The sequence below is a fragment of the Diceros bicornis genome, chromosome 5 (genome assembly GCF_020826845.1).
Source record: "Diceros bicornis minor isolate mBicDic1 chromosome 5, mDicBic1.mat.cur, whole genome shotgun sequence".
Classification (NCBI taxonomy): Eukaryota; Metazoa; Chordata; class Mammalia; order Perissodactyla; family Rhinocerotidae; genus Diceros; species Diceros bicornis.
The window spans coordinates 12,773,458-12,800,637 of NC_080744.1; the positions used below are offsets into that span (position 1 = coordinate 12,773,458).

Here is a 27,180-nt window from a genome sequence, read left to right on the forward strand (position 1 = left end):
TCAAAGGTGCTGTAGCTTTTCCCTTTACAGATAAAGAACTGGTGCCCCCAGGGGTAAATTCTCATTCCCTGAAGGCACCAGGACAAGAACTCTGGTCACCTGATTCTTACTTCAAAGTAAATGTGAATTTTCAAGCAAGAGGAAGTGTATTGAGACCTTACTGGTTGCGAGGAAGAAACCCCCGCACGCAATCTTGAGTGACAGGGCTTATTCACAAAGCTCAGCAGGGCCCAGAGGCTTTGCTGTCGTGCCCAGCAGTCCAGTTGACTCTGCTCTCTTGTGCGTTTCTCCTCCCATCCGTAGGCGGTGAGACTCTGACTGGGTCAGTGACTTGGTTACCAACCACTGAAGAGCATTCCTGCTGGGAAGCCTTTGGCACAGGCATTAAAATTGGGTCCTATTAGTTTTAGCCAAAGTGAGGCAGTTGTTTTGGGTCAATACATGGACTTTGTAAACTATAGGAGGCTTATGCAGGAAGCACTTTCTAAAGCTTCTATGGAAGCAAAGCAGACCTTCAGGTAGGTACAGGCCTTTTGAACTTCCTGGACCTGATCAGCACGGGGAGTAAAAGACGTTTGTGTCTATAAATGTGGGATGGGGCAGATGAACTAAATCACAGCCCAGCTCCCATAGAGTTAGTTTGCAAGTGGAAAGAGGGGTAAGTGCTCTGCCCTTAAGAAGCTGCCCTCAAATACTGTTGTGGGGCTTTTGGGCAATCAGTTAACACCGTCACCCTCAGTTAGCTTCTCTTCGGGTAAAGATGGTCATCCTTGCCTTGCCCAGTAGTTGTGCATACCAGTGATCCTGTATGCTAAATGACCGTCACTATGTGGGGGCTGCAGGCGAGGTAACTGTTAGGACTATTACTCCTACAATACTATAACTACTATACTTCTATAATTATTTTTATTACTACTAGTACCTAAAACTACTTTTACTACTATTGTTACATGCCAGTATTTGTAATTGAACAGTCTTCTCTGCTTAGTTAGACAACAGGAGGGAGGGCTCTACGATTGATTCTCAAGATGCTGTAGAAATTTTTATTCACTGTGCAATGGTTCAGATCATGGTCTTTGTGGCATTAAGACTACTTACTTCCTGGCTGTGAGATCTTAGACAAGTTATTTAACCTTGTCTGCCTCAATTATCTCATCTGTAAAATGGGGATCATAATACCTCCTATCACAAAGAGCTCCTGTGAGGATTAAATGAAATAATCTAAGCATTGCTTAGAACAATACCCAACATACAACAAACACCTAATACATGTTCTCTATTAAGCTAGGAATGTATTAATATGTATTGGATCCTCACAACTACCCAGTGAGATAAGAGGCATCATCATCTTTATTTCATGGATATTGAAATTGAGGCTTATGATTTACCATGTTGGTGAGTGGTGATGGGGAGAGGTGGCTTTCTCTTCCTTCTTTCCTTTCCTCCCTTCCTTCAACATGTATTTATTTATTGGACTGGATTGGAGAACAAGAATTCCTGCCTAGTTGATTGGGATTTAGGACATCTGATCCCTTTTTCATTTTCTTCCACAGCCCCGCCTCCATACTTGTGCCAGAGCACTTAACAAGAAAGCGCTCACTCACATAGCTTGCTCCCATTGAAATAAAATCATACTATCCTTTTGTCTTTTGCTGCTAGCCTCTACTATCAGCTGTCATGGACAAAGTCCCAAGTGTTTTATTTGAATCTTCAGACTTGAGAAATCAATAGGGTCAATGAAATAAGAGCCAGTGTTTACATAAGTGTTTATTGGACTTTTCTTTATCGTCTTCAGGTCTTGTGGAAATCTGCCTGATGCACCCCCTCGATGTGGTGAAAACCAGGTAAGGTTCTGCATGAACAAGTTTTATTGACTTTGGCTGATATCCAAATTAAGATCTGACAGAACACTAAATGCTAGAACTTGTCCTAGGCCGGTAGCTTCTCCCAATAATGGCATTTATATTTACTTCTTAAAGAAAATACTGTTTGACAGATAAAATGTGAACAGTGAAAAGCATTTCTGGATAGAGGTCACCTGAAGGTACATAATATTTTACTGCCTTCACATGACAACCATAAGGTATGATTTGTGGCTAAACTGGTAAGCGAGATAAATTTATCAAAATGATGTAAAAACTACACATCATCCAGTGAATTGTGACAGCAGACTTGCATTTGGCATTGCATATAACAGATTGCTGTTTAAGAGTCAGCATTTTGGTGTGAGACTCCAAAATTTCAAGTAAACTTCTTAAATGGTGCTTAAAGAATTTTTTCCTACAACTGTTTTGCCAATGCAAAATGCCCTGTTTCCAGGAAAATGCATTTGCTCTTAAAGGGAGATACAAACTGGGGCAATGTATTAAATCTATTTACCAAGAGAAAAAAAAAATCTTGTGGGATTTAATATGATCTGGAGCTTTTTAAAAAGTTAAACCTATGACTGAATTACTGAACTCTCCATTTTTTTCAAATTAGAAGCTCTTAGAATGTAGTGAAAGTTTCCACATATTTGTGTTGTGTAAAACCTGAGAACACGATACCTAGGCTGGAGCTTAATACCAAACAGTGCCCTGTAACGAAGGTGGCCGAACAAACCCTTACTGCCACAATTAGGATATACTTGGTGAGCCAGGCTGGTCTTGGGTGGATATGTTCCTTAATTTACCTAAAAAGGCTGCAGAATCTGAGGCTGGTTGCTGAAAGCAAGGGAAGGTGACCGTGATATGCAAATAGTATTACATTTCTAATAGACGTAGAGAAGATGAGAATTTGGCCTCTGTCTTAGCTCAGGCTGCTCTAACAAAATACCGTAGACTGGGTGGCTTATGAAACAGACATTTATTTCTCACGGCTCTGGAGGCTGGGAAGTCCAAGATCAAGGTGCCAGTCCGGTTCTTGGTAAGGGCCCTCTTCCTGACTTGTTGACAGTCACCTTCTTGCCATATCCTCACATGACAGAAAGAGGAAGCTCTGATGTCTCTTCCTGTTCTTATAAGGGCACTAATTCTATCAAGGGGGCTCCACCCTCATGACTTCATCTAAACCTAATTATCTCCCAAAGTTCCCACTTCCAAATACTATCACATTGGAGGTTAGGGCTTCAATATATGAATTTGGGGGGACACAAACATTCAGTCCATAACAGCCTCAAGTCACCGAACTCAAACAGAGAAAGAAGAAAACCACAAATTATGTTCAATGTAAGATGTGTCCACTCCCTGGACCATCTTTTTACAGGGTTTGGAAACAGAAAGCAAAACTCACTGACATTTCCATCTTAGACTCCGTTAACCTTCTTTGAAAAGCCAGACTATGTTGCCAGTCTCACTTAGGAATAAATTATCTTTTTCACTTAAGGATAATTTCCTAAATTAGTGAAGTGTTCAAATGAGCGTCGAGGAGAAATAAGAATGATTTAAAGACATGATATTGAAATTATGGTTACTTATTAATTCACTCCATCCTTCATTCATCCATTTAGCAAACATGTATTGAGTCCCTAGTGTGTGTAGGTTCCAAGCTAGCTCTGCCCTCAAAAGCTCACAATCTGATAAGTTAATAGAAATCTCATCACAATGAATTTCAAAAACTATATCATTTCCTGGTACTGGACTTAAATAGAATATTTCCTGAAATGGATGTGCTAAGTAACTGGGGCTTTATACCTTCTTTGTTATATAGATATTTTCATGAAAATGGCATTCACTGATTGGAATTAGTCACGTGCCCTTGCCTGACTTCAAGGGGGAGGGAAAATACAATCCTTCCAGGTGCCCTGAAGGAGAAGGGAACTGGATACTGGATGGTATTTGACCTGCATAAAAATAAAAAGTATATTGAATAAAGACCCAGAATCGTAGAGCGAACTGAAATCCCAAAACATGTGCCACTGACTTTGCGACAGGAGAATATGCAAGATTGGTACCATTTATCACTGGGCACTAACACACGGGTGATAGAGAGTGGACGGGACAGACCAAACTCTATGGTACAGGAGATGACTACATTTCTAAGTAAGATAAACTGTAAGAGATAATAATGAAACCATGTAGCATTAGTGATTTTAGCAGGTTGCTTTCCTTAAGGACATCCAAGGGCACCGGGTTCTAAGTCGTTGCAGGCTTTGTCAAAATGGGGCATGTGTTACAGCAGGCCAAACCGCACTTGCTTCACAGTGTTTTGTTTTTTGTTTTTTTGTGAGGAGGACTAGCCCTGAGCTAACATCTGATGCCAATCCTCCCCTTTTTTCTTGAGGAAGATTGGCCCTGAGCTAACATCCATGGCCATCTTCCTCTACTTTATATGGGATGCCGCCACAGCATGGCTTAATGAGTGGTGCGTAGGTGCATGCCCGGGGTCTGAAACTGCAAACCCCCGGCCCCCAAAGCGGAGCGCGCGCACTTAACCGCTTGCGCCACCGGGCCTGCCCCATCTTCGCGGCGTTTTTGTGGGCTGTTTTTGGCTCTCCTTGGATATTATTACTTGAAGGGTGGTACACTGAATTAATCTGAGTATGGAAATGGTTCATTTTCCACAATATCTCATGTGCTAAAGTATGGCAAAATAAATGTGTTTATTTCTTGAGGTCTAGTCTTTTCTTTTTTCGTTCTATTTGTGCGTAATACTTTTCTTTGTTGAATAAAAGATAACAGATTTTAAAAATGTATTTCTAAATTCTTCCTTCACAGGGATTTTTTTGTTATTTTTGTCTCTCTGTAAGTGATCGATTCTGTTATCCCAGGCTGGAGGGACATAGGGAGATGGTGGTGTTACCAGGGCCCAGGGGTGGACGCTGGAACCATAGTAGATCTATCTAGTGGTAGCTGGAGTCCCAGAGGAGCCCCAGCCACTGCCAGATGTGCTGCCTGAGGTGGACAGGTAGGGGAGAAATCCTCTGGTTTCTCCCTTCTCCCCACCCTTCAGTCTCCCTCCAGTGCTCCTGTTTGCTGAACCCACGGAAGCCTGGGAAGCCCAACCTTGCAGAGGGCAGTCCCTCTGCGTAACAGAGCAGAGCAGAACAAGGGAAGAGCGAGAAATGGGTGTGAAGAAAAAACAGAACCAGGACTGACACATTGCCATTTTAGTGGGGTTTGGAGAATGAACTGACATAAGCACGCATTTTCTTTTTTTTCATTAAGATATATTTGACATACAACATTTTATTAGTTTCAGGTGTGCAACATAATGATTTGATATTTGTATATATTGCAAAATGATCACCACAATAAGTCTAGTTAACATCCATCACTACACATAGTTACAATTTTTTTCTTGTCATGAGAACTTTTTAAAAAAATTTTTAAATTATTGAGGTCATAATGGTTTATAACATTGCGAAATTTCAGGTGTACGTTATTATTTATCAGTATTCTGTATAGACTGCATCATGCTTACCACCAATAGTCTAATTTTTATCCATCACCATATATATGTGCCCCTTTACCCCATTCGCTCACCCCCCCTCCCCTTCTGGTAACCACTAATCTGTTCTCTTTGTCCACGTGTTTATCTTCTTGTGGTGACAACTTTTAAGATCTACTGTCTTAGCATCTTTCAACTGTACAATACAGTGTTATTAACTGTAGTCACCATGCAGTGCATTACATTCCCAGGACTTATTTATTTTATAACTGGAATTTTGTGCTTTTTGACCCCCTTCACCCATTTTGCCCACCCTCCAGTCCCAGGCTCTGGCAATCACCAGTCTTTTCTCTGTATCTATGAGTTAGGTTGTTTTTGTTGTTGTTGTTGAATTTTGTTTTTTTTAGATTCCACATATAAGTGAGATCACGTGGTATTTGTCTCTCTTTGACTTGTTGCAGTTAGCATAATGCCCTCAAGGTCCATCCATGTTGTCACAAATGGCAAGATTTCCTTCTTTCTTATGGCTGAATAATATTCCATTGTATACATATATACCACATTTTGTTTATCCATTCATCCATCAATGGACATTTAGGTTTCAAGCATACATTTTCAATTCAGCATGTTTAACAGGTACTCACTTTGCTTTTTAAAAGATGATTAGAAGTTATAATAGATAAATCTTTTATGGAGAATTTATAGGCACTGTCACACTTGGCTTTATATAGGAAATAGCTTATTCTGCTCCATGTAAGTGTAGCTCCAGGGATAGACCTAATGTAAGCATAAACTAGGCACGTGACAACTGCCTTGTTCTAAGTGTCCCCACCTGATCTTAGCAGAGGAGATTTGGCTAGGATGCTGTACACATTGCAGTTAGGTAGAATCAAGGTCTCCTTTGAGATTCTCCCCAGAGACATGCATATACAGTGTTTTATAGTTCTGTTTATATACAAAGAACTTTGTGTACAATTGTGGGTGGACCCTCTGGTTAAGAACCCGTAGCTACAAATCACAAAAGACCCTATTCACTTCTATAACTAGAAAGACCAAAGGTAGTTTCTGGCTTTGTATTCCCCAGGGATTCAAATAAAATAATCAGTAATATCTCCTATCTCTCTCATATTGTCTTTCATTCTCTCATATTCTCTCTCTGTCTCTCACTCTCTTTCTTTCTCTCTCTTCTTCCCTCCCTCTTCCCCTTCAGCTTTTTTTTTTTTTTTCTTCATATATGGGCTTCATTTTAGGGTGGCTTCTCTCACTTGGCACCAGATGGCCACTGCAGCTTCAAGCTTACATGGTCCTTAGTGTTTGTACTCTCTCCGAGACAGGATAACCTAGTAGTTAAGAACTCTGGCTCTAGAGTTAGGCTGCTTGGGTTCAAATCCTGCTTTTCTAATTATTATCTGTATAACCTCAGGTAAGTTACTTAACTTCCCTGTGCCTCAGTTTCTTCATCTTTAAATGGGAACAACATTGGTGCCTGCATTATTGTGAGAAATAAATGAGTGTGTGTGTGTGTGTATAAAATATATATGATCATGGTGTTGAATACTGTGTCAGCAAAGGAGAGAGGCCTACAAAGACGAATGGAGTTTATAAGGTAGTCAGGGAAATGTGAGGGTGAATACGAAGTGTGGGAGAGGGAAATGTTTAATATGGAGTCAGGCGGTTTCAAGTTTCCAAACCGGAAGACTTGCATTGTGTCAGCACTGCATTTAAATCCTTTCTCAGAGGGTGTTTGCAGGGAGAGAGTCCTTCTGGGTCTGAGGGCGGGAGAGCATCGGTTTAGTCTCTATGTCCCTGCTGGCATCATTCCACACATCACTTGAGGGCCGTCTGCTGACATCTTAGGGAGCCCCCATGGGTAGCACAGTGCCTGGCCTCCAGGAAGTGCCCAGTGAGTGCTGTTGAATAAATGAGTATTTGGTAACAATCAGAAATAATAGCCCTACAAGTTCTATGGCTAAACTGGAATGTCTAGAAAGTGGATAATATGCAGCTGTGTTGTCTTCATTAAAAAGCATAAGATTTCGTGAAAAAGGTGGGAAGTAAGAATCTGTTGAAATAAAAAGGGAGACGTTACTTGATAGGATGGTGGGCAAAAACATCTCAAGCTTGTAGTGGAGTGTCAGATACTAGACCGAGGAAGAGTGAGGTGAGAGGGTTTCCAGTAGGCGTGCCAAGATGAGAGGTGAGTGGACTGAACCGGCACATGGGATTGGAGGTGTCAAGGGAGCACGTGTGACAGCCTTTGAGATGGAAAGCAATGCTGGGCTTCATCAAGGTCAGCGCTGGCTAATCGAAATAAAATGCATGACATGTATGTCATTTTAAGTTTTCTAAGAGCCACGTTTTAAAGTATAACAAGAAACAGGTAGAACTAATTTTAACAGTATATTGTATTTAACCTCATATATCCAAAACATTGTCATTGCAACATGTTAGTCAATATAAAAATTATTAGAGATATTTTACATTCTTTTTTTAATACCCAATCCTTGAAATCTGGTGCATATTTTGCACTTAGAGTACATCTCAGTACTGGCTCGTCAGTCCCTTTTCAAATACTCAATAGCCGCACGTGGCCAGTGGTTTCAGATTAGACAGCACATGCCTGGAGTGAAATGGAAGAGGGAGGAGAAGTGGTCCAGTGGCTCCTTAGTAAGAAGAATACTCTTGCTTGCAATGGGTTGACAGTTGCAAATAAGCAGGGTCCTAGGTGGGAGGGAACTTGACCACATCTGCATTTGAAGGTTTGTACCTGTGTAAAGAAAGTGGCTTTCAAAAGCCCCACGTACATATCGAAGTCACAGTCTGAGGGGTCTTAGCTTACATCCCTTTCACACTTTTATTCCCAGGAAGGGAAGTAGCTCACTGTGCTTCAGGAAGAGAGAATTACTGAGGTGTTCATTCTGTTTCACCCTCAGTCATTTTTCATCATTTTTGTTTTGTTTCATTTTCGAATGGGGGATAAACCAGATGCAAACTAAATAAATTACTGATCCTGTAAGGACTGGTCTTTTGTAATTGCATCCTGTCAAAGAGCTGCGAGGCACGTTTTCTGGTGGGTGCTGGGGAAGGCGAGGAGAGAGGCGTTCTCCCGTCTCCTCGGAGACGCGGAGGCTGCTGGGGAGTGGACTGGCCGATACACACCTTGGCTTTTATCCTTCCTCCCATCAGGACTTAACTTGCACTGGAAAGTCTTATCATACTTCTCTCAAAACATATTAATCATTGTGTGAATTCTAAGGGCTCACATGGGTTGAAGACTTGGCAACCACATGTTGTTATATATGTGCTCATGGGGCTTTTACTCAAGCTGTTCAGATTGATTTACAGTCCCTATCGGTAGCTCCCAAACTCAGCTCCCAGACCTGCCGGATCCGGGACTCTAGGGGTGGGGCCCACCAGTGTTTATGTTGAACACCCTCCTGGGTGAATCTTAAGCAGCGAGCCCAGACTGGTCACTGGGTCAGCCTTTGGGAACCACTGCTGAATACCCTTTAGGCAGTTTTGTAAAAAGTCTTCATGTAAAGAATTCCTTGTGTGTGTGTGTGTGTGTGTGTGTGTTAAACATCCCATTAACCTGTGATTCTCATTGGTTTCATGTATGTAAACTGCTTTGTTAGCAATGAATGAAAGTGAAGGGCAGAGGTTTCCTTGCAGTGCTCATTCTGCGGTTTGTGAGACTGATCTGGGAATCCATTACCTGCAGCCAGAAAAATCACACTGTCCCAGTGAGTGAGGTTACAGGGGCAAAAATCAGATCCAGGAGATGAGAGAGGAGTGAGCATTGGCTGTTATGGAGGGAAGGTAAATGGCTGTGTTGGGTAAAAATGATTTAGAGGTGTAAGCCCACCACAAACTTTAAAAAGAGAAATCTGAGGACTGGCTATGGTGAGAGGCTGCGTTGTGGGGAGCCCAGCGGAGAGTGAGGAGCAACGGCCGGGGAGCATCCAGAGCCTCCCTTTGCTGGGGGGAGAGTTGGAACAGCCATGAACTTGAGAAGGAACACTTAATTTAGAGGTTGGAAGGGGGACATTGAGCAGCCATTGGGGCCAACAGAGCAGCAGGGTGGAAACCAGGAACAAAGATGTTTTTCCCCAATAGATCCTTTTTTTTAAAAAAAGAAAGGAATCTTTTTTTAAATGGGGAGAAAACAGCAGGAAAAGGTTAGGAGGGAGTATAGAGTTGGAGGCCGTGGAGTCTATAGGATTGAAACAAATTACGGAGCAGCAGAGAGGGTTATTTCCATATGTTAATGATTTGTCGGTGGTATAAAACATTAAGATCACGTCAGGGTTAGACCATGGTTATGCCTGATTTCTCACCATGCATAGAAATTCAGGGCTAGACCACTGTCATGGCTTATTTCTAACCATGGAGAAAATGTGTCTGAAATAAAGCAAGCAAGGAGTAGAACCACGTTTTTATAAACTATACTTTTATTGGGAATTTGTCATGTAGCTACATCATTCAACAGCAACATCTAATGGTATGAAATGGTTACAGTATCCCCAAATACATGTGAGTGTAACTTTCACTTTGCTTTTGAAGTTGCATGATCATGTTAGGGTTTCTCTGGGACTTGTTTTATTTAACTGAAAATTTTTTTGTAGTTATTGAGCCAAAGCAAGGAAGTACTGGGTGGGGGGGCCCCTGCAACCCGGCATTGATTATGTCATTCTTTTCCATGCAGTCATCATTAAAGATTTTATTTATTAACACAAATAAAAATGGTGCACAAGATGGATAATATATTTGGAAGGGATAGAGGCGACAATTAACTATGCTCTGCTTGGCACATCGTAGGGCTGCAGTAAGTATGTGTGAAGTGAATAAATATGTGCTTTAAAGTGCCATTTGCTCCCACCTAAGTGCTTTATTCCAAATAAAATTCATCATTGCCAATGACTACATGGCAGACTTGAAAAGATCCTACATTTGTACCCTGATTTAATTAAAAAGACTGATATAACTTAAGCACGACCCTAAAACTAGGGAAAATAATCCTATTTTATGCACTGTTAAGAATGCTGCATGTCTACATTCTAGATAGGTGTTATTTTCTGGAGAAAGTCCCTTTCTGAAAGAGAGACTTTCTGGAGAAAGAAGACTTCTGGAGAAAGAAAGTAATGAAGAGATTTCATTACTATTGCTTCTGGGATTTTTACTTTGACAACGTTCTGCCTCTCTTTGGGATAACAAGGGTTGTTTCAGAACTGTGGAAAACTCAGAAGGGTCCATAGTAGAAAGTCTTGTCCCTTGCTCACGTTTGGTGGTCCTTCCCACCAAACATAAAGCCAGTCCCTAGGCTGGGTTGGTTACAGTAGTGTCCTTATCCACGGGGAGTGCTCCATGCATGCCAGCCTTTGCTGCTTTGGGCTTTTGTGGCCCAGTAATGATGAGGAGGAGACAGAATGAGAGGACACCTAAAGACCTGTTGCTCTGAGGCACTGAGGGAAAAACTGGTCCCAAAGATCTTATGCAGAATAATCTTGCTGTCCTACCATAGACTAAAATTATTTTTCAGATTTATTAATAAGGAGAAAATCCTTTCTTTTAAAAGAATCCAGTCAGTTCCCCCAACCTAAAACAACAAAGTTCTATTATGTTAAATCAACTGTAACTCACTTTATAATCTTGAACTTTTGTTTCTCATTTTTCCTTTTTTTTTTGTAAATGGGAATTCTTTTTTAAATCACTCCCTAGAGGAGCATGCTATTTTTATGACTCACATTGTAAAACCTTTGCAAAATGTTTAATCTCTCCTTAATTTGTGTTTTTGTCTAAATTTTTAAAATAAAGATTTGGTGTTTGTTTCAAGTACAGTAGCTATTTTCCTCAACTAATTAAATGGACTTAGAAGAGTCTCCCGTAGCTAATAATGTAAGGGGCGTTCTGTTTTGGTCTCTCTCTCTTCCTTCTGCTTAACTGTGAAGGCTTCTCCTCCTGTGACAGCCCCAGTCCAGAGGATGACCAGGAAGAGCGCATGTTCATTCTTCATGCCTGTAATGGGCTTCTCCAGAACATCTTTTTCTTTTAAGCTGAAAGGTAAATAATTCTTAAATGGCTTTCTTATCTTTGTCATGGGAAAGTGGATTACTTCTAAAATCACGATCAGCACAAAGACTATTTCCTCTGTTCCTCCCCTCACCCCATCCCAGGCCCATCTAGAGTTTTATCCCAATTGCTTTTCAGTTTTCAGCAACATCATTAAGATATTTATTTATCCAATGCCCATCACAGCTTCCCCTATAATGAGACATTTTTCCTTAGCCTTGGCTTAGATTCCAATTTTGGCTTTTTAGAATTTAATGTGACTATAAAATGTAAGAATAAAATAAACTGATTTGGGATCATTTTGAATTAAAAACAAATGGGATATTTTTCTAAGTGTTTTTTTAATATACACTCATAAACTTTTCTCAAATAATTTTCTATTTGAAGTAAAGGTTTTGAGGGTGTGGAGAATTTCAGTGGCCATTCAAAGGCTATTTGAGATAAGCTCTAGCTGTAAATTCAAGAAGTAAAGCACAAGTTCAAAATGTTTGCTATTTATTTGGCCTTAGTACTTATTTTATTTTAAGTGATTTCTAGTTAAGCTGTAAGCAATCTGACACCAGTGAAAAGAAAATTGTCTTATGAGGGGTGTTTGCTCCTCGGCTGCCTCTATGAGAAAGAGCAGGTGCTTGTCTCAGAAGTGCTGGAATCTTCCTTAAAAGCCCTGTGCCATGGAGGAAACACTTGAGGATACTTGGCTGGGCTCTTCCTGGAGCATGAGAAAACTTGGAAGTGTTGTGAAAGAAGCTGCTTGGGAAGCAAAAGCCCTCACTGTGAGCTGAACCTTAGAACCCCAGGTCGTGGCCCTGGGAAAGCTGCTGTGCGTTGAGTAGAGTGGGAATCCAGCCTAATGAAATCTGAATTGTTGGGAGTATAGCACAGCTGAAAACTCTGGTTATCATGGATATTCTAGAAGACTGTTTTTCCTTTTTGTGAAGCAAAAATAAAAATCATAAATTTCTTTAGACAAACATACATACAAGGCTGATAATGTAATATCATAACTGTGAACCTTGACCAAAAATTGATAAAAGTGTTTAACATTCCTGGAAAATCGATTAATTCTCAAACTATTCTTGTCGAGATGGCTAAAATAGCCTGTATTGCTTTTGTGTTGCAGTCAGAGCACAGCTGAGATTCAGTTTTGACATGATGAAGAAGTTTGCAGGATGATAAATAGAGCTCTATATTCTCTGGATGCAGCGCTGCGTACTCTGGGCCAAGTTCCTACAGAATAAAATTTTCCCATTTGGGGGTTATTGAATAATATTTTCTCCAGTGAAACTTTTGTGAGTACCTAATAGGTTACATACTTTCCTTTTATAGCAAAAACAATCCAAAATTAAACTGATTTGATCCTCAAATTTTTGGTAATCAAAATCTATCTGGGATGTGCATTTCTCTTTTTTATGAAAAAGCACAACCTATCATGGTAGACATCTCACTATCAGGTCTAATTCAGTACTGCTAAAAACTCAAAGAAAAAAGTGGCTTTAGAATTTAATTTATCCCTGTATTTGTATCCTTTTACATTCTGAAAAGTAACAAGTACACAGAAGAAAACAGTATTGATTGTTTTTAGGTATTCTAAAGTGGGAGCTGGTTAGAATTCAGACTCATTTTCATTCTGAAAGGACAGGTTAGCAGAGATGATCCCTTTGTGGACAGGCTGTCAGTGTCAAGGGAGAATGTGATTAACACACATCGACTCAGAGAGGCAACAGATCAGGCAGGAAGATGAAGCCAGGAGAGCAGCGTCCTAGTTCAACGCTGTCGGCCCCAAGTGTGGGAGCCAGTGGACCTGCTCTGGGCCTTGATTCCTCACCTGGAAATTAAGGGCATACCCCTAAATGATCTTGGAGGCTTCCTCCAATATGATATTCTATGTTTCCATGTTTTCATTGCTTAAAAATGATGTGATCTTGGTACATATCCAGCAGTGGGATTTCTCTATTCCTTGAACACGCCAAGCTCTCTTGTGTCAGGACTGGTGTGCTTGGTATCCCTTCTTCCTGGAATTACTGGCTCCTTCTCAACCTTCATACCTCGGCTCAGTTGTCATCTCCTCTGAGAATCTTTCCTGGCCTCCTCCTCTAAAGTGGCCTCCCCTGTTCCTCTCTTTCTCGTTACCCTCTTTATCTTTGCTCTAGTCTTCTGGTCTCGTCAAGTTGATTTATTTGTGTCCTCGTTAACTGTTTGTCCACTGCCACTGGAATGTAGGCTTCTAAAAAGCAAGGGCCCGCCCATGTCTTGTTCACTGAAGTATGTGTGCAGTATCTAGAAGAGGGTTGGCACAGAGTAGGTGCTCAATAAATAATTATTGACTGAATGTAGTTTCAAAATTAACTCAACATGTATATTTTCAAATTATATATTTGGAAAAATAAAACACAAGCAAAATCACTAAGCCTGTCTTTTGCCCTGATTGTGAGCCGGGCTTCACATAAGGGCAATTCACATAACTTTATGGAATTCACATATTTCTTTGGCTACAGAATCTGGGCATTTCATACAGCATAAGCTATATTTTCTTCAGTGCCTCACTTGTGGTTTATAGTTTCATACCACAGAGAATTAGAAATGATATTCATATAGTCACTCTATGTCGATGAATTTTCCAGAACGTGTGCACCAGCTGCTCCTTTACTAATCCTGACATGGAGAAATCATCTTCTCTCAGTCCTGTCAGTTCTCTTCTGCAAAGGTTCAAGCATCTTTCTTCCAGTCCAACGTATGGATGACCCATCCACTAGACTAGGAAGAGAAGGACTCACTCTCCTGGGTAATACGTGGATTGGTGGGCATGATGCTGGTGACAGTTGGGGCTTTATGAGGCCAACCTGGATGCTCCTTATGGGAATGTTTTCAGTGCATACAATATCTTATTTTTACTTACACAACTCATGAGGCTATTTTTTGCTTTTTTGTTTTTTTAACAAATAATGCCAGATAGAGTAGGCAGAGCCTGTTGCATTTCTCAAGGTACCTCTTTTTGTTAGCTCAGTAATTGGCCTACCTCTTATTGAATTAAAAGGTGTGGAAATCTCTCTTTTAAACCAGGATTTGTTAGGTATCTTAAGCATTTTCTTTTTCAAAGACACCCAGGATTGGTAGAGTAGTCATGTCAAGTAGGGCTCTAACTTTATTTCAAAACAAAAATAATGCATGACTTCCAAAAGTAGTATTTTCTAGTCTCCTCCCCTGGAATCAGAGAGAGAGGGGGAGAGGAAAAGGGAGAAGAATGAGAAAATGTTAATCACTGCTTCTGGAGCAATAACCTTGGAATAATTTTTGGATTTTTGCTGGTATTTGGTCCCAAAGAATTTCAAATTAGCATATCTGTTTCCTTATTACATACTGAAAACTTAAGTAGATTATTTATTTGATTTCTTTTAGTGCTAAAACAGGGAAGCTCTTAGGAAAATATAGAAAAAAGAAAAAGAAATGACCCTGAAATTTATCCTCAGGTTGAAGAACTGGAAAAGAATGACTGTTCTACATTTTGATTTCCCAGAGTGTGAGAAAACTGTCCCTGTGCAGACGCTCGCCAAGTTCTGAGAGAACATTTAAGAGTGTTTTTGGGTAGCACAGGGAGATAGTCAGGGTCTTGTGTGCGGGTGTTCCAGGCTTCAAACTGTAATGAGGGAATGGGAGAAAAGAGAGAAGCATTCCCAAATCAAACATAACTCTCAGGAAATGAGCCAGAACACCTGTGAGAGGTCGGGGGTCAGAAAATACAAACTCAGGTTTCCATATTTTGACGGCGTTACACAAAAGAAAATGGTCATAGATAGTGGGCAGAAGAAAATCTGGAATTTTAAGGAGAAGTTAGGAAGTAAGGATTGTGTCATTCTAAAACTCCTTTCTCCCATGGCTCTGTGATGTTTCAGAAAATATTTTCAGGATTGACACTGAAACTTTCTGGTGGTCTCTTGTTGCCTCAGCATCAGGTTCAGAAGTTATTTATCTCTTTCTCTTAACTCCCAGAGGTTCACTTCTGGGAACCTTCTGAGTCGGATTCTTTGGCCAGTGCTTACAAGACTCTGGGGTGGGGGGTTGTCCAGCAGTCAGAGATGGAGAGACATCACAGCCCTGAATCACGGGCCATTCGCTTCTACGGAGAGAAAAGTGGTTTGCAAACGTTACTTCATGGGACCTCCTAGGGAAAAGGGTGTTTTTTTCCATCTCATTTCCCAGCTCTAAATTCTCTGAAATCTGCTTGATTTTTGCCAGGTGTCAAATTATAACCCTCCTTGTCAACCACAAATGACTAATGATTAACCTAATGACTATGCAAAGTTTGAAACACATTCACATTTTAACTTACTGGCTACATTGTGTTTTCATAAATTGTGAAAAAAAATTTTTCTCAAAAAAGCCAATAAAAACAAAGTTTTAGAGCCTTGATTGCAATGTTCACTTGCAGTTGTTGACCCTGTAGGTGCTCGAGGAGAAACAAAGTGGGAGCTGCAGCCGACCCATCTTCAGGCCTGTGGCCGGCCAGCCCCGCGGATGCCGCCAGTGCCCCTCTCCCGGGGAGAGTTAAGTGATGTCAGCAGCGCTGGGCGGAGCAATAGTTGACCCTTAAACGGCTTCATATCCAAGGCAGCTGTTCGCTTTTCGCCGTTCCCTGAAGGAAGCAGGAGGGCTGCAGTAGCTGATACTCGTTTTCATGCTCCTAGAGAAAGTAAACTTAAAACTTGAATTGAATGATGACCACTTTGCTCACTGGCCGTTTACTGATAGGTCGTCATTCTCAAAAAGCCTCTGTGTAATTTTCTTTTCTTTACATCAAGGAGCAAGGTCTCGGCGAGTTTTCTCCATCTTGCGCCTGGCCCCCCATGTGTGCCTTGAGAGCTCATAAAAACAAATCTGCCTCTCAGCCGGGGAGTCGGTAATGGGAGTCGGTAATGGGATCTGGAGCCTCTCTCGGCGAGGTCACCTGTTTAAATAGAGACTCCCGTGGCGCTGCCTGAAAGGTGTTTCCATCCAAGGGCCTCTCACTCACTGGCTCAGTGTCTTTTAGGAAGTGAGCTTCCAGAGTTGGTCCTGTTCTCCGGAGGAGTCTTTATATTGCCCATCTCCATTGCAGTTGATGATGAGAAATCTGGAGACCCAAACCCAGGCAGAGCCAGACCCCAGGCATGAGACAAAGCATGCCTTAGACTTTAAATGCAAAGAATTTCCTGTAACATTAAAGTAGAACTGTATTCCATTTGGCTACTGGAGTGCATTATAGAGTCATCAAACAGTGGTAAATGCAAAAAGACCCCATGGCAGTATGAGGTAGTATGAGGCTGTAAAAATCATTGTGTAAAAAGATGACTGGAGTTGTTCACAGGAATTAAATATCCTTTTGCACCAGCAGTGAACTTCCTTGGACAACACAGTGGACAAGCCTCCCCCAGGTTACATGAAAAAGAACAAGCCAAAGATTTGTGACTCTCACTTGTTCTTTCCATCTGAGTCTACATTTTCTGTGTGGGACATGCTTCCAGTGCCCAGCTTCCAATCTCCAGAGATCTGTCTCCTTCCTGTCCCTCTAGCCCACAGTGAAGCCCAGTTCCTAGTTCCTTCAGATTCTAGCTGAATTCACTCAATGAATAGCCCTGTGTGCCTGCCTCTGCTGTACCAGCAACGTTCCAGGATCCACGGGCTTCCACATATTGGTCACTCCCCATGTCTGGCACAGCCCTAACTAGCTGCAGATCACTCCGAAGTGGTGCCAGTGGCCCCCTTTCCACTGATCTCTCCCAATTTAAGGAGGGAGGGTATCTTGGCTTCAGCATTTGTGTGAGGTTGTCCCCACAGCGCCCACTACCAGAAGTAGCAGTCTCCAAAATCCCCCCTCTCTTCTTACAAGCCATGTCTGAGCAGCCAGGACTCAAGCCTTAGCTTGAGATCCGGGTCAGGACTGGCCTGACTGCTTTGGAATCAAAGAATGAAGTCAGGGTAGAAACAATATACAGAAGGACAAGCTCAAGAGAAGAAGAGCAAACAAAGCCAGCAGTTCCTGGTTAGGGTCATAAAGCTCCTACTTCCTTCACGGACCAACAATAAACAGAGTCAGTCACCAATCAGTAAACATTCCTCACCACACGAGTGGAGATTTGTGTTCAAAGACACCAGATTGGATGCCGACTTCCCCACCTTGCTTTCCCTTCCCCCAATTATGTAGGGCTCCTAAAGAAACCTCTCTCTTTGTAAGGTTAACTCGAGTTTTTCAGCCCCAGCTCTATTGACACTTTGGGCTGGTTAGTTCTTTCTTGTGGGGGGTCTGTCCTGGGCATTGTAGAATGTTTTAGCAGCATCCGTGGTCTCTACTCATTAGATGCCAGTAGCATCTTCCTCCAAGTGTGACAACCAAAAATGTCTTCAGACATTGCCAAATACCCCCTGGGGACAAAATTACCCTCCACATCCGTTGAGAACCACTGGGTTAAATAAAGGAATGAATCTACTGGCCTCATGTATAATAGGCATGCGTATTGATATGTGATGAATGTCACAAATTACCCAGAGAGGCATCAGAATATGGTATCGTAACCCAGAAGACATAGTACTGTATTTAGGGAGTTGCTCTGCAGATGGGGAGATATGTGATTCTCAAACTTGAGTGTGTGTCAGAATCACCTGGAGAGTTGGTTAAAACACAGATCCTGGGCCCCATCCCAGAGTTATTGATAATTTGCATTTCTGACAAGGTGATGCTGACGTTGGTGTTGCTGAAAATCACTGGGCTGGACCTTTCTGGATTGGCACTTGACCTACCAGTGGTGAGGTAGCTACCCATGAGGAAGCTGTATTGTTTTGAGCCTTCTCTGTGTCTGTATCTTCCTCTTCATAGCTCACCGTCCAGTGTCATTTGGCCTCTTTTTCCCAGGATCTCCTTGACGGTGCCTCCCCCTTTGTCCTGTTCTCCTTGGGAGATGCCCCAAACTTTTCCCAACTCCTTGGGCCCGCTAGAACTTTCTGTTTGGCTGTTTGCTCCTCAGGTCCACTTTCTGCTCCTGAATTAACCCATGCCTAAGTGTCAGGAAGTAGTAATGGGCACCCAGCTTCTGGGTGCTTGTTAATCCTTTTCAGATTTCACAAAACAAACTCCCAAGCCTTGGCATACCGAGGGGGTGGCTTGCCCAGCAGGGAAGAGCAGATTTTATCACTGAGATTGTTCATAATTGCCAGGGCATAGTGATAATAAAAAATAAGCCAAGGTTTATTATTTTTAAAAAACTGTACAGACAGTATACCCCCTTAGTGTCTGCACCTCCAGCAAACTGCTACCATCGCTCCCCCTTGATAAGTTTCCAAGGATGGCAAAATGCCTCCCCTGCCTCGTGCCCTAGAAAAGTACAAAAGACACCAGTTACCATCCTACACTGCAGGTTTCTGTACACTGTAGGTTTCTTAGCAGGTGTTTGATTGAACTCTAGACCACCTGTGGTTCCCTTTAGTTGATGAGATTAAGTTCGGACTCCTTAGCATGACATACGAGGCCTTTCCCAGAGGACTCAACCTAGCTTTTTCAGAATCCACTGTATTGGGCCGGCCCCGTGGCTTAGGGGTTAAGTGCGCGCGCTCCGCTGCTGGCGGCCCCGGTTCGGATCCCGGGTGTGCACTGATGCACCGCTTCTCCAGCTGTGCTGAGGCCGCGTCCCACATACAGCAACTAGAAGGATGTGCAACTATGACATACAACTACCTACTGGGGCTTTGGGGGGGGAAAAAAAAAAAGAACCCACTGTATCTGCTGACTCTGACGCACATACGTGCTATCTGCACTAGTCTATTATTTATTATTTCCCAAACACAACCTGTAACTACACGTAATAGTGATAAAAATCATTAGCAACTCCTTATCAAGCATTTACTGTGTGCTATGTATTGTTCTTTACCAGGTTGTCTATTTTAATCCTTCCAATAAGCCCGTGAAAGTAGCACTATTATCTTCATTTTACAGATGAGGAACCTGGAACTTAGAGAAGTCAAGAAGTGAGTTAAGGAGAGAGCCAGGATTCGAACTGAGGCACCCTGACTCTATACAGTGGACCTTTCTAGATTGGTACTTGACCTACTAATGGTGAGGGAGCTACAGATGGGGAAGCTATATTGCTATATTGTTTTAAGCCTTCTTCCTCCCGTCTTTAATTTTCTGTGTTCAGCACAGTAGACACTATTATTTGCAATGATTACTTTCACCCAGCTTCTCCTTGGGGAACTTCTCTCATCTTTCAAGCCTCAACTCAAATATAACTATGTCTGTGAGTCCTTTTCTACATCTCCAGGCGGAATGAACCCTTCCTTCCTCTGACACTGAATAAAACTGTGTGTGTGTGCACATGCACCTGTGTGTCTATAATGTATATAATATGCATGTTTCACATCATATTATTAGATTTTTGTAGTCTCCTCTGTTAAAATATGAGATTATGTCACATTTATATTTGTACTCCTAGCGTCTAGCACTGTGCCTGGTCCCAGATAGATGTTACATATGTAAGTGCTAACTGAAGTCAGTAAAGGAATGATATGTCCCAACTGTAAATATTGCTCTGAATCTACACAGGCCACATCACACCATACCAGTTGCCAAACTTGAGTTGAAGTGAACACTTAAACATGTACTTCTGGTTTCTATCGTTTAAAAGATTTTCACCCTGCCTACTTTTGTATAAAAGAGGGAAAGAATAAGACAATATATGGACTGTGCTCTCTAATCCAAGTGGAACAAAAGCACTCGATGCATAATGCAGCAGTGTTTGTTGGAGGGTCTCAGAGGACACCTAAGACCTCTGAAAAATAGGGTGTTGGCTGATGAAAGTCCCAGGGATCAGACCATTAAAAAGCTGTGGCATTTGTCACTGGTCCAGCAGAACCAAGAGTAGCCAAGCTGGAGCAACTGCAGCCGTCAACGTGCGTTTCCCTGTATAGCCAATTGTTTAGGGGAGTAAGCGTGTGTTTGCGTGTCCAAATGGGTGGAGGAGGGACTTTCCCAGGAGCCAGATAGCAGCCAGGCCCTGCGCAGGAACTGGGTGCCCATGACCTGGGCTGGGAGCAGGAGTCTTGGCAGGCGAGGGAATCAAGCTGGTCCTGGGGCTGCTTAGAAAATTAGGAAATGATTTCTAGAAGTTAAAATGAATGCTCAGATATGAAAAACAGTGTATCTGTTGTTTGTTTATAAGAGGTTGATCAAATTTTGCAATTGTAGGATTGTCTTTGGGAGATTCCAATGGAGGTAGAGCCCTGCCAAAACATTTGTCTGGAATATGTGATTCATATCTTATCATTACAGTTTTCAAACAAATAATTTAATTATGCTATTTCCCCTTGAACAATTGTTGTTTTGGTTTTAGTGCCAAATTCCTTTGTAATATTCTATTTTGGCTACTGAGACAGTCTTACAGTGTAAGTACTTTGCTGCACTCCTAGTTTTCACAATAAGAATGTCACAATTTATTACCAGGGATATGTGTTCTAACGGATTTACAATTTTCCTTTTTCAGTGAGTGGAAGCAATTTGATCCTATTTCATGTTTATGATATTCATTATGTTCAAATTCAGTATATTTGGTTTCCATGTAAAATTTTAGGAGTGTTTCCTATATGGTTTTTTAATATATATATATTTATATATATATTATATTTTTTAATAATATATATATATGAACATGGTTAGCTGTGTGTTTGTCTTGGAAATATTAGAGCGACAATTTTCTTATCCAAAATTTCAAGTATTATTCTAACACATGATGGTAGACTTCCAAAGAATTCTATGACCTTGCTCTAAACACACAAACAAAAAAGCCAATAGGAATTTGTAAGTTTATGTGAAGGTACACTTCCATTTTTCTAGTTTTTATAATCTTGTGAAAATTACATTTCTCTTGTAATGTATGAATTTTTAGCACTCTAAATGAGTCAAGTTCAGTTACATAATGCTAGGAACTCTAATTGTACATTCAGCTGTTATAGCTACTTAATGCACAGGAATTGCATTGACATTTTAATATGCTGTCACTTTAAGATACACCATGAAGTGTGAACAGAGCGCAGGGCACTTTAAGCAGGTGTGTCTAATTGTTAGGTTTTTGGTTGTGTTTTTTTTTTTTCCCCTAAATAGCAATGGTATAGTTAAGAAAAGATGTAGAATCCAGGAAGTGTTTTGATGCTAAAGCAAACTAAGCAGGTCTCCTTTTGCTGGCTGGTGGGAATAGATTGGACCTTATCATCGTTTTGTTGTTCTGTGTTTAGGTGGTTTTGCTGGGTAGGTCTTTCCTGCTCCATGCAGTAAAGGAAAGGATACATAGCAAGCTCATTTGGATAACAATGAGTGTGTTTCCAGTACTTTTTGGCTTTGAGTTAAAGTCTGCAACTGCAAAAATAATCATAAGGTTGGGGGGAGGTAGGTCTATTTTATTATTAAAAAAATATGTAACTGTTTTCACTAACTCTTCCAAATGTTTAATATGCTTGGTATCCTTCCAGATTACCATGTTCATTATTTAGGAATTAGGGAAACCTCCTTAAAGTAGCTGATCTGTCCCAGGAAAAGACTTTATTTTTGGACGTGGTCATCATGCTGGCAAGCGAGCGAGCAAGCATCAGCATATATAAAGCAACCCTTCCTGGGGTCCTAGGGATTAACAACTCAGAGAAGATCTTAGCTGCTCATTTAGAGAACACGCATTAAAATGTAAGTCTCTTTTTTTTTTTTAATAGGAGACACAACATTCTGAATACCCAGGTATTATGCCATTGAGAGTCATAATTTCCATAATTTTCCTAGTCCCCTTTTTTTTCTAGTTTGTCAGCTTATTTTATAATCAGTCACATTCAACTATTCTCCAGATAAAGCATTTTGTTACCCAGCAAATTATATTTTTCAGAAACAAATAGCCTGCCTTATTCCAAGCTAACAGGTGTCTCTGCTCCTTAAAATGACATGAGAGCTATTGAATATTCCAAGGTGACTTGCCTTTCTGGGTTCTTAAATTCTTGCTGCTTGATTATAGAAATGGTTGGCTATCAACTTGTTAGTCAGGCTCCAGTTAAGGTAAAGGAATTCTGATCAATTTGCTCAGAATTGTCTCCAGCTGTGCAGATTTCCGCCCTTGGTTGAACAGAAGCTGACCAAACTCTCCCTTAATTGCTTGCCTCTTTTTCTTCAGCCCCTGAATTAGGTGTGATTGGGCCCTAACAAATCATGTGACACATATGGCTCCCAGGTTATCTTACATACTTTATTTTGTGCATGGTAAAGACTAAGTTTAATAAACTATTAATGACTCCAGCATCTATTAGCTTGTTTGTAATAAGAATATTTTCCTTTAAATAGAGATAACCAAGCAATTCCCTGCACAGAGCATACACTGCACTTTAAAATATTAAATTGCATCTCTTATTTAAAGAGGACTGTAGAATGTCATAATCTTTAATCACCATTTCCACTACTAACATTTTTAGTAGAGGGAAAGAATAGTAGAAAACAGGATTCTCTGTCACCTGCATGGTCTCTCTGTGTACTACCCGTATTATGCGTTAAGTCTGAATTTCTAGTAGTGAGTGAAGGAGTCCCATGGAGCATAATCAAGACCAAAATATTGCTTCCTAAATAGATGGTGAATCTCTGCTCTCCTTTTTGGCTGGATGGTGCTAAAATCCATTCAGAGACTTTAGGAGGCTTTTGTGCCCTGTGCTACGGCTCTATGAGATGCCTGGAGAGTCCAGGCAACATGGAGAAGTAATATATTCTAACAAAGCAATGAACTATCAGTCAGCTTTCCAAGGCGGTTACAAAGTTCCCTGGTGAACAGCATTTTTTACAGATTGGAAGAAAAGGTAGTCAAATCTGAGTGCTGATTAAGTAGGTTTTTGTGATCATAAGCCTTTTTATTAACAGAGACTGCAGGCAGGACCTTCCTGTTGTCTTCATCTACTGCTTTCTGTGGCTGGCAAGTTAAAGGATAGAAAGAATTTTAGTTTTAGAGCAAGACAGGCCTGGGTTTGAATCCTGACTCTATGACTTAGTAATGGCGTGACTTGACCAATTGCTTAACTGATCCCCAGTTTTCAAATCTGTAAAACTGAGGTCATGATATCCGACTAATGGAGTAGTTATATTAGATGCTATGATATATATAAAATGCTGTGCAATTTCTGCTAGAGTCAGTCATTGGTAGCAGTCATTACTTCTTGGCAGATATGGATTGGTGTGATTGGAAGCATGCATGAATATCTTGTTTGCTTTCTGACCCAGGGAGTCAGGATAACATCTGTTTGGATAAAGTTCAGGCTCCTCTCCTATTTTGGGGGCTCAGATCCCCCTTACGCTCAAGATAAAGCCCACACTCCTCAGCTCTGTTTACAGGGCTGTCACATCTGGCCGTTCTCCCCCCCCGAACTCTGTGCCCCAGACACCACTCTCTTGTTTTGCTCTGCCTTTGCCCATGCTGGTTCCTCTGTCTGGAACACTCTTCTCCCTCCACTTGATTCCTTCCCCCTTCCCCTGGCTAACTCTTCATCCTTTAGGTCTTTGTTTACACATCACTTCCTCTGGAAGGCCTTCTTCCCCTCATATATGAGGGTCAAGTGCCCACCTGCTGCTGTGGGCCCTCCCCTAACTTTCCCTTATCACAGCACTTCATACACAACGTATTGCCAGTTACCTGTTCACTTACCTGTATCCACACAAGACTGAGAATTCAGTGCCTATAGGAGTTATATGTCATTCACATGATGCCCAGAGACTGGCACATGGCTGGAGTACCATAAAGATTTGAACTAATGGGTAGATTAATTAATTAATTAACCAGTGAACTAACAAGTAACTGGAAGTAAGTTACTTCGTTAGACTTTTCAAAATAAGTTCAACTTTTAAAAAAAGTCTAAGCCCTTGATTCTGAAAAATTAACTGAGCATGCTAATAGATCCTAGTGAGTCCATAAGCTCTGGGTAACTGATTTTCGAGATCTACCAAGGATAGAGACAGACTGTCCCAAATATTAGCATAGCCTAGAGCGTTAGAAATGCCATTTCTATCTTATTTCACTTTGTATCACTTAGAGTTATTAGCTGAGTGGTTTGTACATGATAGGCAATCCAGAAACTTTTATTTCATTGAATTGGTATGAAAAGAACCAAGTTCTTACTTCTCCCTTTAGAATGGTATTGGTAAAATAATTTATGTCAACCAGAGTTAGATTGTTTTTAATTATTCTCAGACTAGTAGTGATAGTTTTTGCTGATTATGAAACATAAATATATAAGTCCTTTTCATCAGTGTTATTTCCTTAACATCAGATTAGTTGAATTGGGGTGTCATTTCAAAAATGTGTAATTTGTCTCTCTGCTGTCCAAAAGAGCCACGCTTTAAAAATAGAAGTACTTGAGGGGCCGGCCCGGTGGCGCAAGCGGTTAAGTGCGCGCGCTCCGCTGCGGCGGCCCGGGGTTCGCTGGTTCGGATCCCGGGCGCGCACCGACGCACTGCTTGGCAAGCCATGCTGTGGCGGCGTCCCATATAAAGTGGAGGAAGATGGGCACAGATGTTAGCCCAGGGCCGTCTTCCTCAGCAAAAAAAGAGGAGGATTGGCGGATGTTAGCACAGGGCTGATCTCCTCACAAAAAAAAAAAAAAAAAAAAAAAATAGAAGTACTTGGGGCCGGCCCAGTGGCGCAGCGGTTAAGTGCGCGCACTCTGCTTCAGCGGCCCAGGGTTCGCAGGTTCAGATCCTGGGCGTGCACCGACACACCGCTTGTCAAGCCATGCTGTGGCAGTGTCCCATATAAAGTAGAGGAAGATGGGCACAGATGTTAGCCCAGGGCCAATCTTCCTCAGCAAAAAGAGGAGGATTGACATCGGATGTTAGCTCAGGGCTGGTCTTCCTCATCCAAAATAAATAAATAAATAAATAAAATAAAAGTACTTATTATAGAAGTGTCTCATAAAATGATTCCCCAAAGTCCTCTCCATATCAAATGACAGGGGAACAAATACAGATGGGCAGATGGGGACAGGGAGGAGTAAGAGGAGAACTATCCAAGGATGTACCAGAGTAGTCCATAGCAAACTCAAATTCCCATATTTTATCTTTAGGGTTTATTTTAATGTTACATATACTACACTTCATAATATATCAATTTTGGTATTTATCCCAAGTTGTAGAATAAATTAGAAACTCCAAGAATATTCACCATGTTGATTTTACAACTTCGCAAATCCCCTGCCTTCCTTAGTTGGAAAAGCACAGAATTAAGAGAATATTCTAGGTGGGTTACTATGATCAGCTGAGCCTGATCCAACAGAGAGAGAGATGAAAAGGAAGAATTTGATCAGGTTAAAGAGATAGCCCCTTAAAAAACATGAACTTAGATGAAAAAACAGAGTGGATTTGAGCACATGAGATTCCAGATAGCCTGATTCAGTTCAATTCCACAATTGTTTACTGATCTCTTAATCTGTAAAAAAGAAATGAGGTTCTGCTTGAACCAACCATGTCCTGACCAACTAGTAAGGAAGCCATTACCAAAATAAGAAATGTAATTTGAAATATATAACTGATTTTCTCAGGCAAAGCACTGGTATTAAGTCCATCCACAGGTATCTTTTGTAAGAAAGAGAAATCTGTTGACCATTGGGGGATAAGAATGGTTTTACTACATTTCTACCGAGAGTAGATGAGACCCTGTTTTGAGCCAAGTTCCGTTTTGGGGAATTGCATTCCACAAACCTAAATGCTACAAGGAGTCCCATGGAGATTCTGCATCCTCCCTCTTGTTCTGTCCCCGCTGCAGAGTGCTGCTGACAGCTGTTGGACAGCTGAGGCAATTCACCTCCAGAGTTGCATAATTTGGAAAGTGCTTTGGGATCCATTCAGTTGAAAGGTTGTTAATTATGATGATTTATGACACTGGAAACGAATCTGGGCCTTGAAAATATGGAGAATATACTTAATGTCTAATTCTTTTGCTTGTCTCACTGGAAAGTCCCTAAGTACAAGAAAAAAATCTCTAACCTTATTGTGTATAATGAATAGAGTCCACAGTTGTGTAAAACAGATTATTGCCCTTTTGAGGTAGTGTGATAACTTGAAAAGGAGAACATCTGGGGGTTGATGGATAATATTTAGCAACACTTATGGTTTTCTCAGTTTATGGTGTTTTTCTCTACCTGGTTTTCTCCACCTATCTTCCAGGTTAGACACTCTGACTCTTCCCTCCCCCTCACTGCACACATCAAGTGGTCACTACACCCTTTGGGGTCTGCCTTGGAAACGTCTCTTAAATATTCCCTCCTGGCCCCACTGCCCTTGCCCCAGTTCAGCCTTTATCACCTCTTCCCTCCGGCCTGCCTTCTACAATTAGTCCCTGTTCAAACCTAACCTTCGTACTGCTCCCAGAGTAATCTTCCTAATACAATAAATGACACAAAGCAAAAAGCTGAGTGTTTCGCTCACCCCCATGCCTGAAAACATCCTATAAAAAACATCTAAGCTCCTTTGCAAAGCCACAGACAAGCCTTCTTATGGCTCCAGTATTTTCTACCTCATAGCTATTTACCCCCGCGCGCACCCTTTGCTACCGCCACAGTGACCTTCTCACCTTTTCTGCAAATGCACCATGCCCTTCTCAAATTCTGTGAGCCTTTGAACATAGAAATCCACCTCCTGGAGGGTCCTCTCTCACCTTCTGTGCCTGGCAAACACCCACTCATCTTTCAACGCTCCTCAAATATCACCTCTTCTGCCTA

The 27,180-nt window shown here is 41.4% G+C and overlaps 1 protein-coding gene across 1 annotated transcript in view; it reads left to right on the forward strand.

The window, feature by feature from the left end:
- SLC25A21 (solute carrier family 25 member 21) overlaps positions 1–27,180 on the forward strand; it is a 458,329-nt gene that overhangs the window by 270,387 nt on the left and 160,762 nt on the right. The window contains exon 2 of the mRNA XM_058540705.1: positions 1,796–1,844. Within this exon, the coding sequence (XP_058396688.1) occupies positions 1,796–1,844 (49 nt within the window). The remainder of the gene's footprint in view (positions 1–1,795; positions 1,845–27,180) is intronic.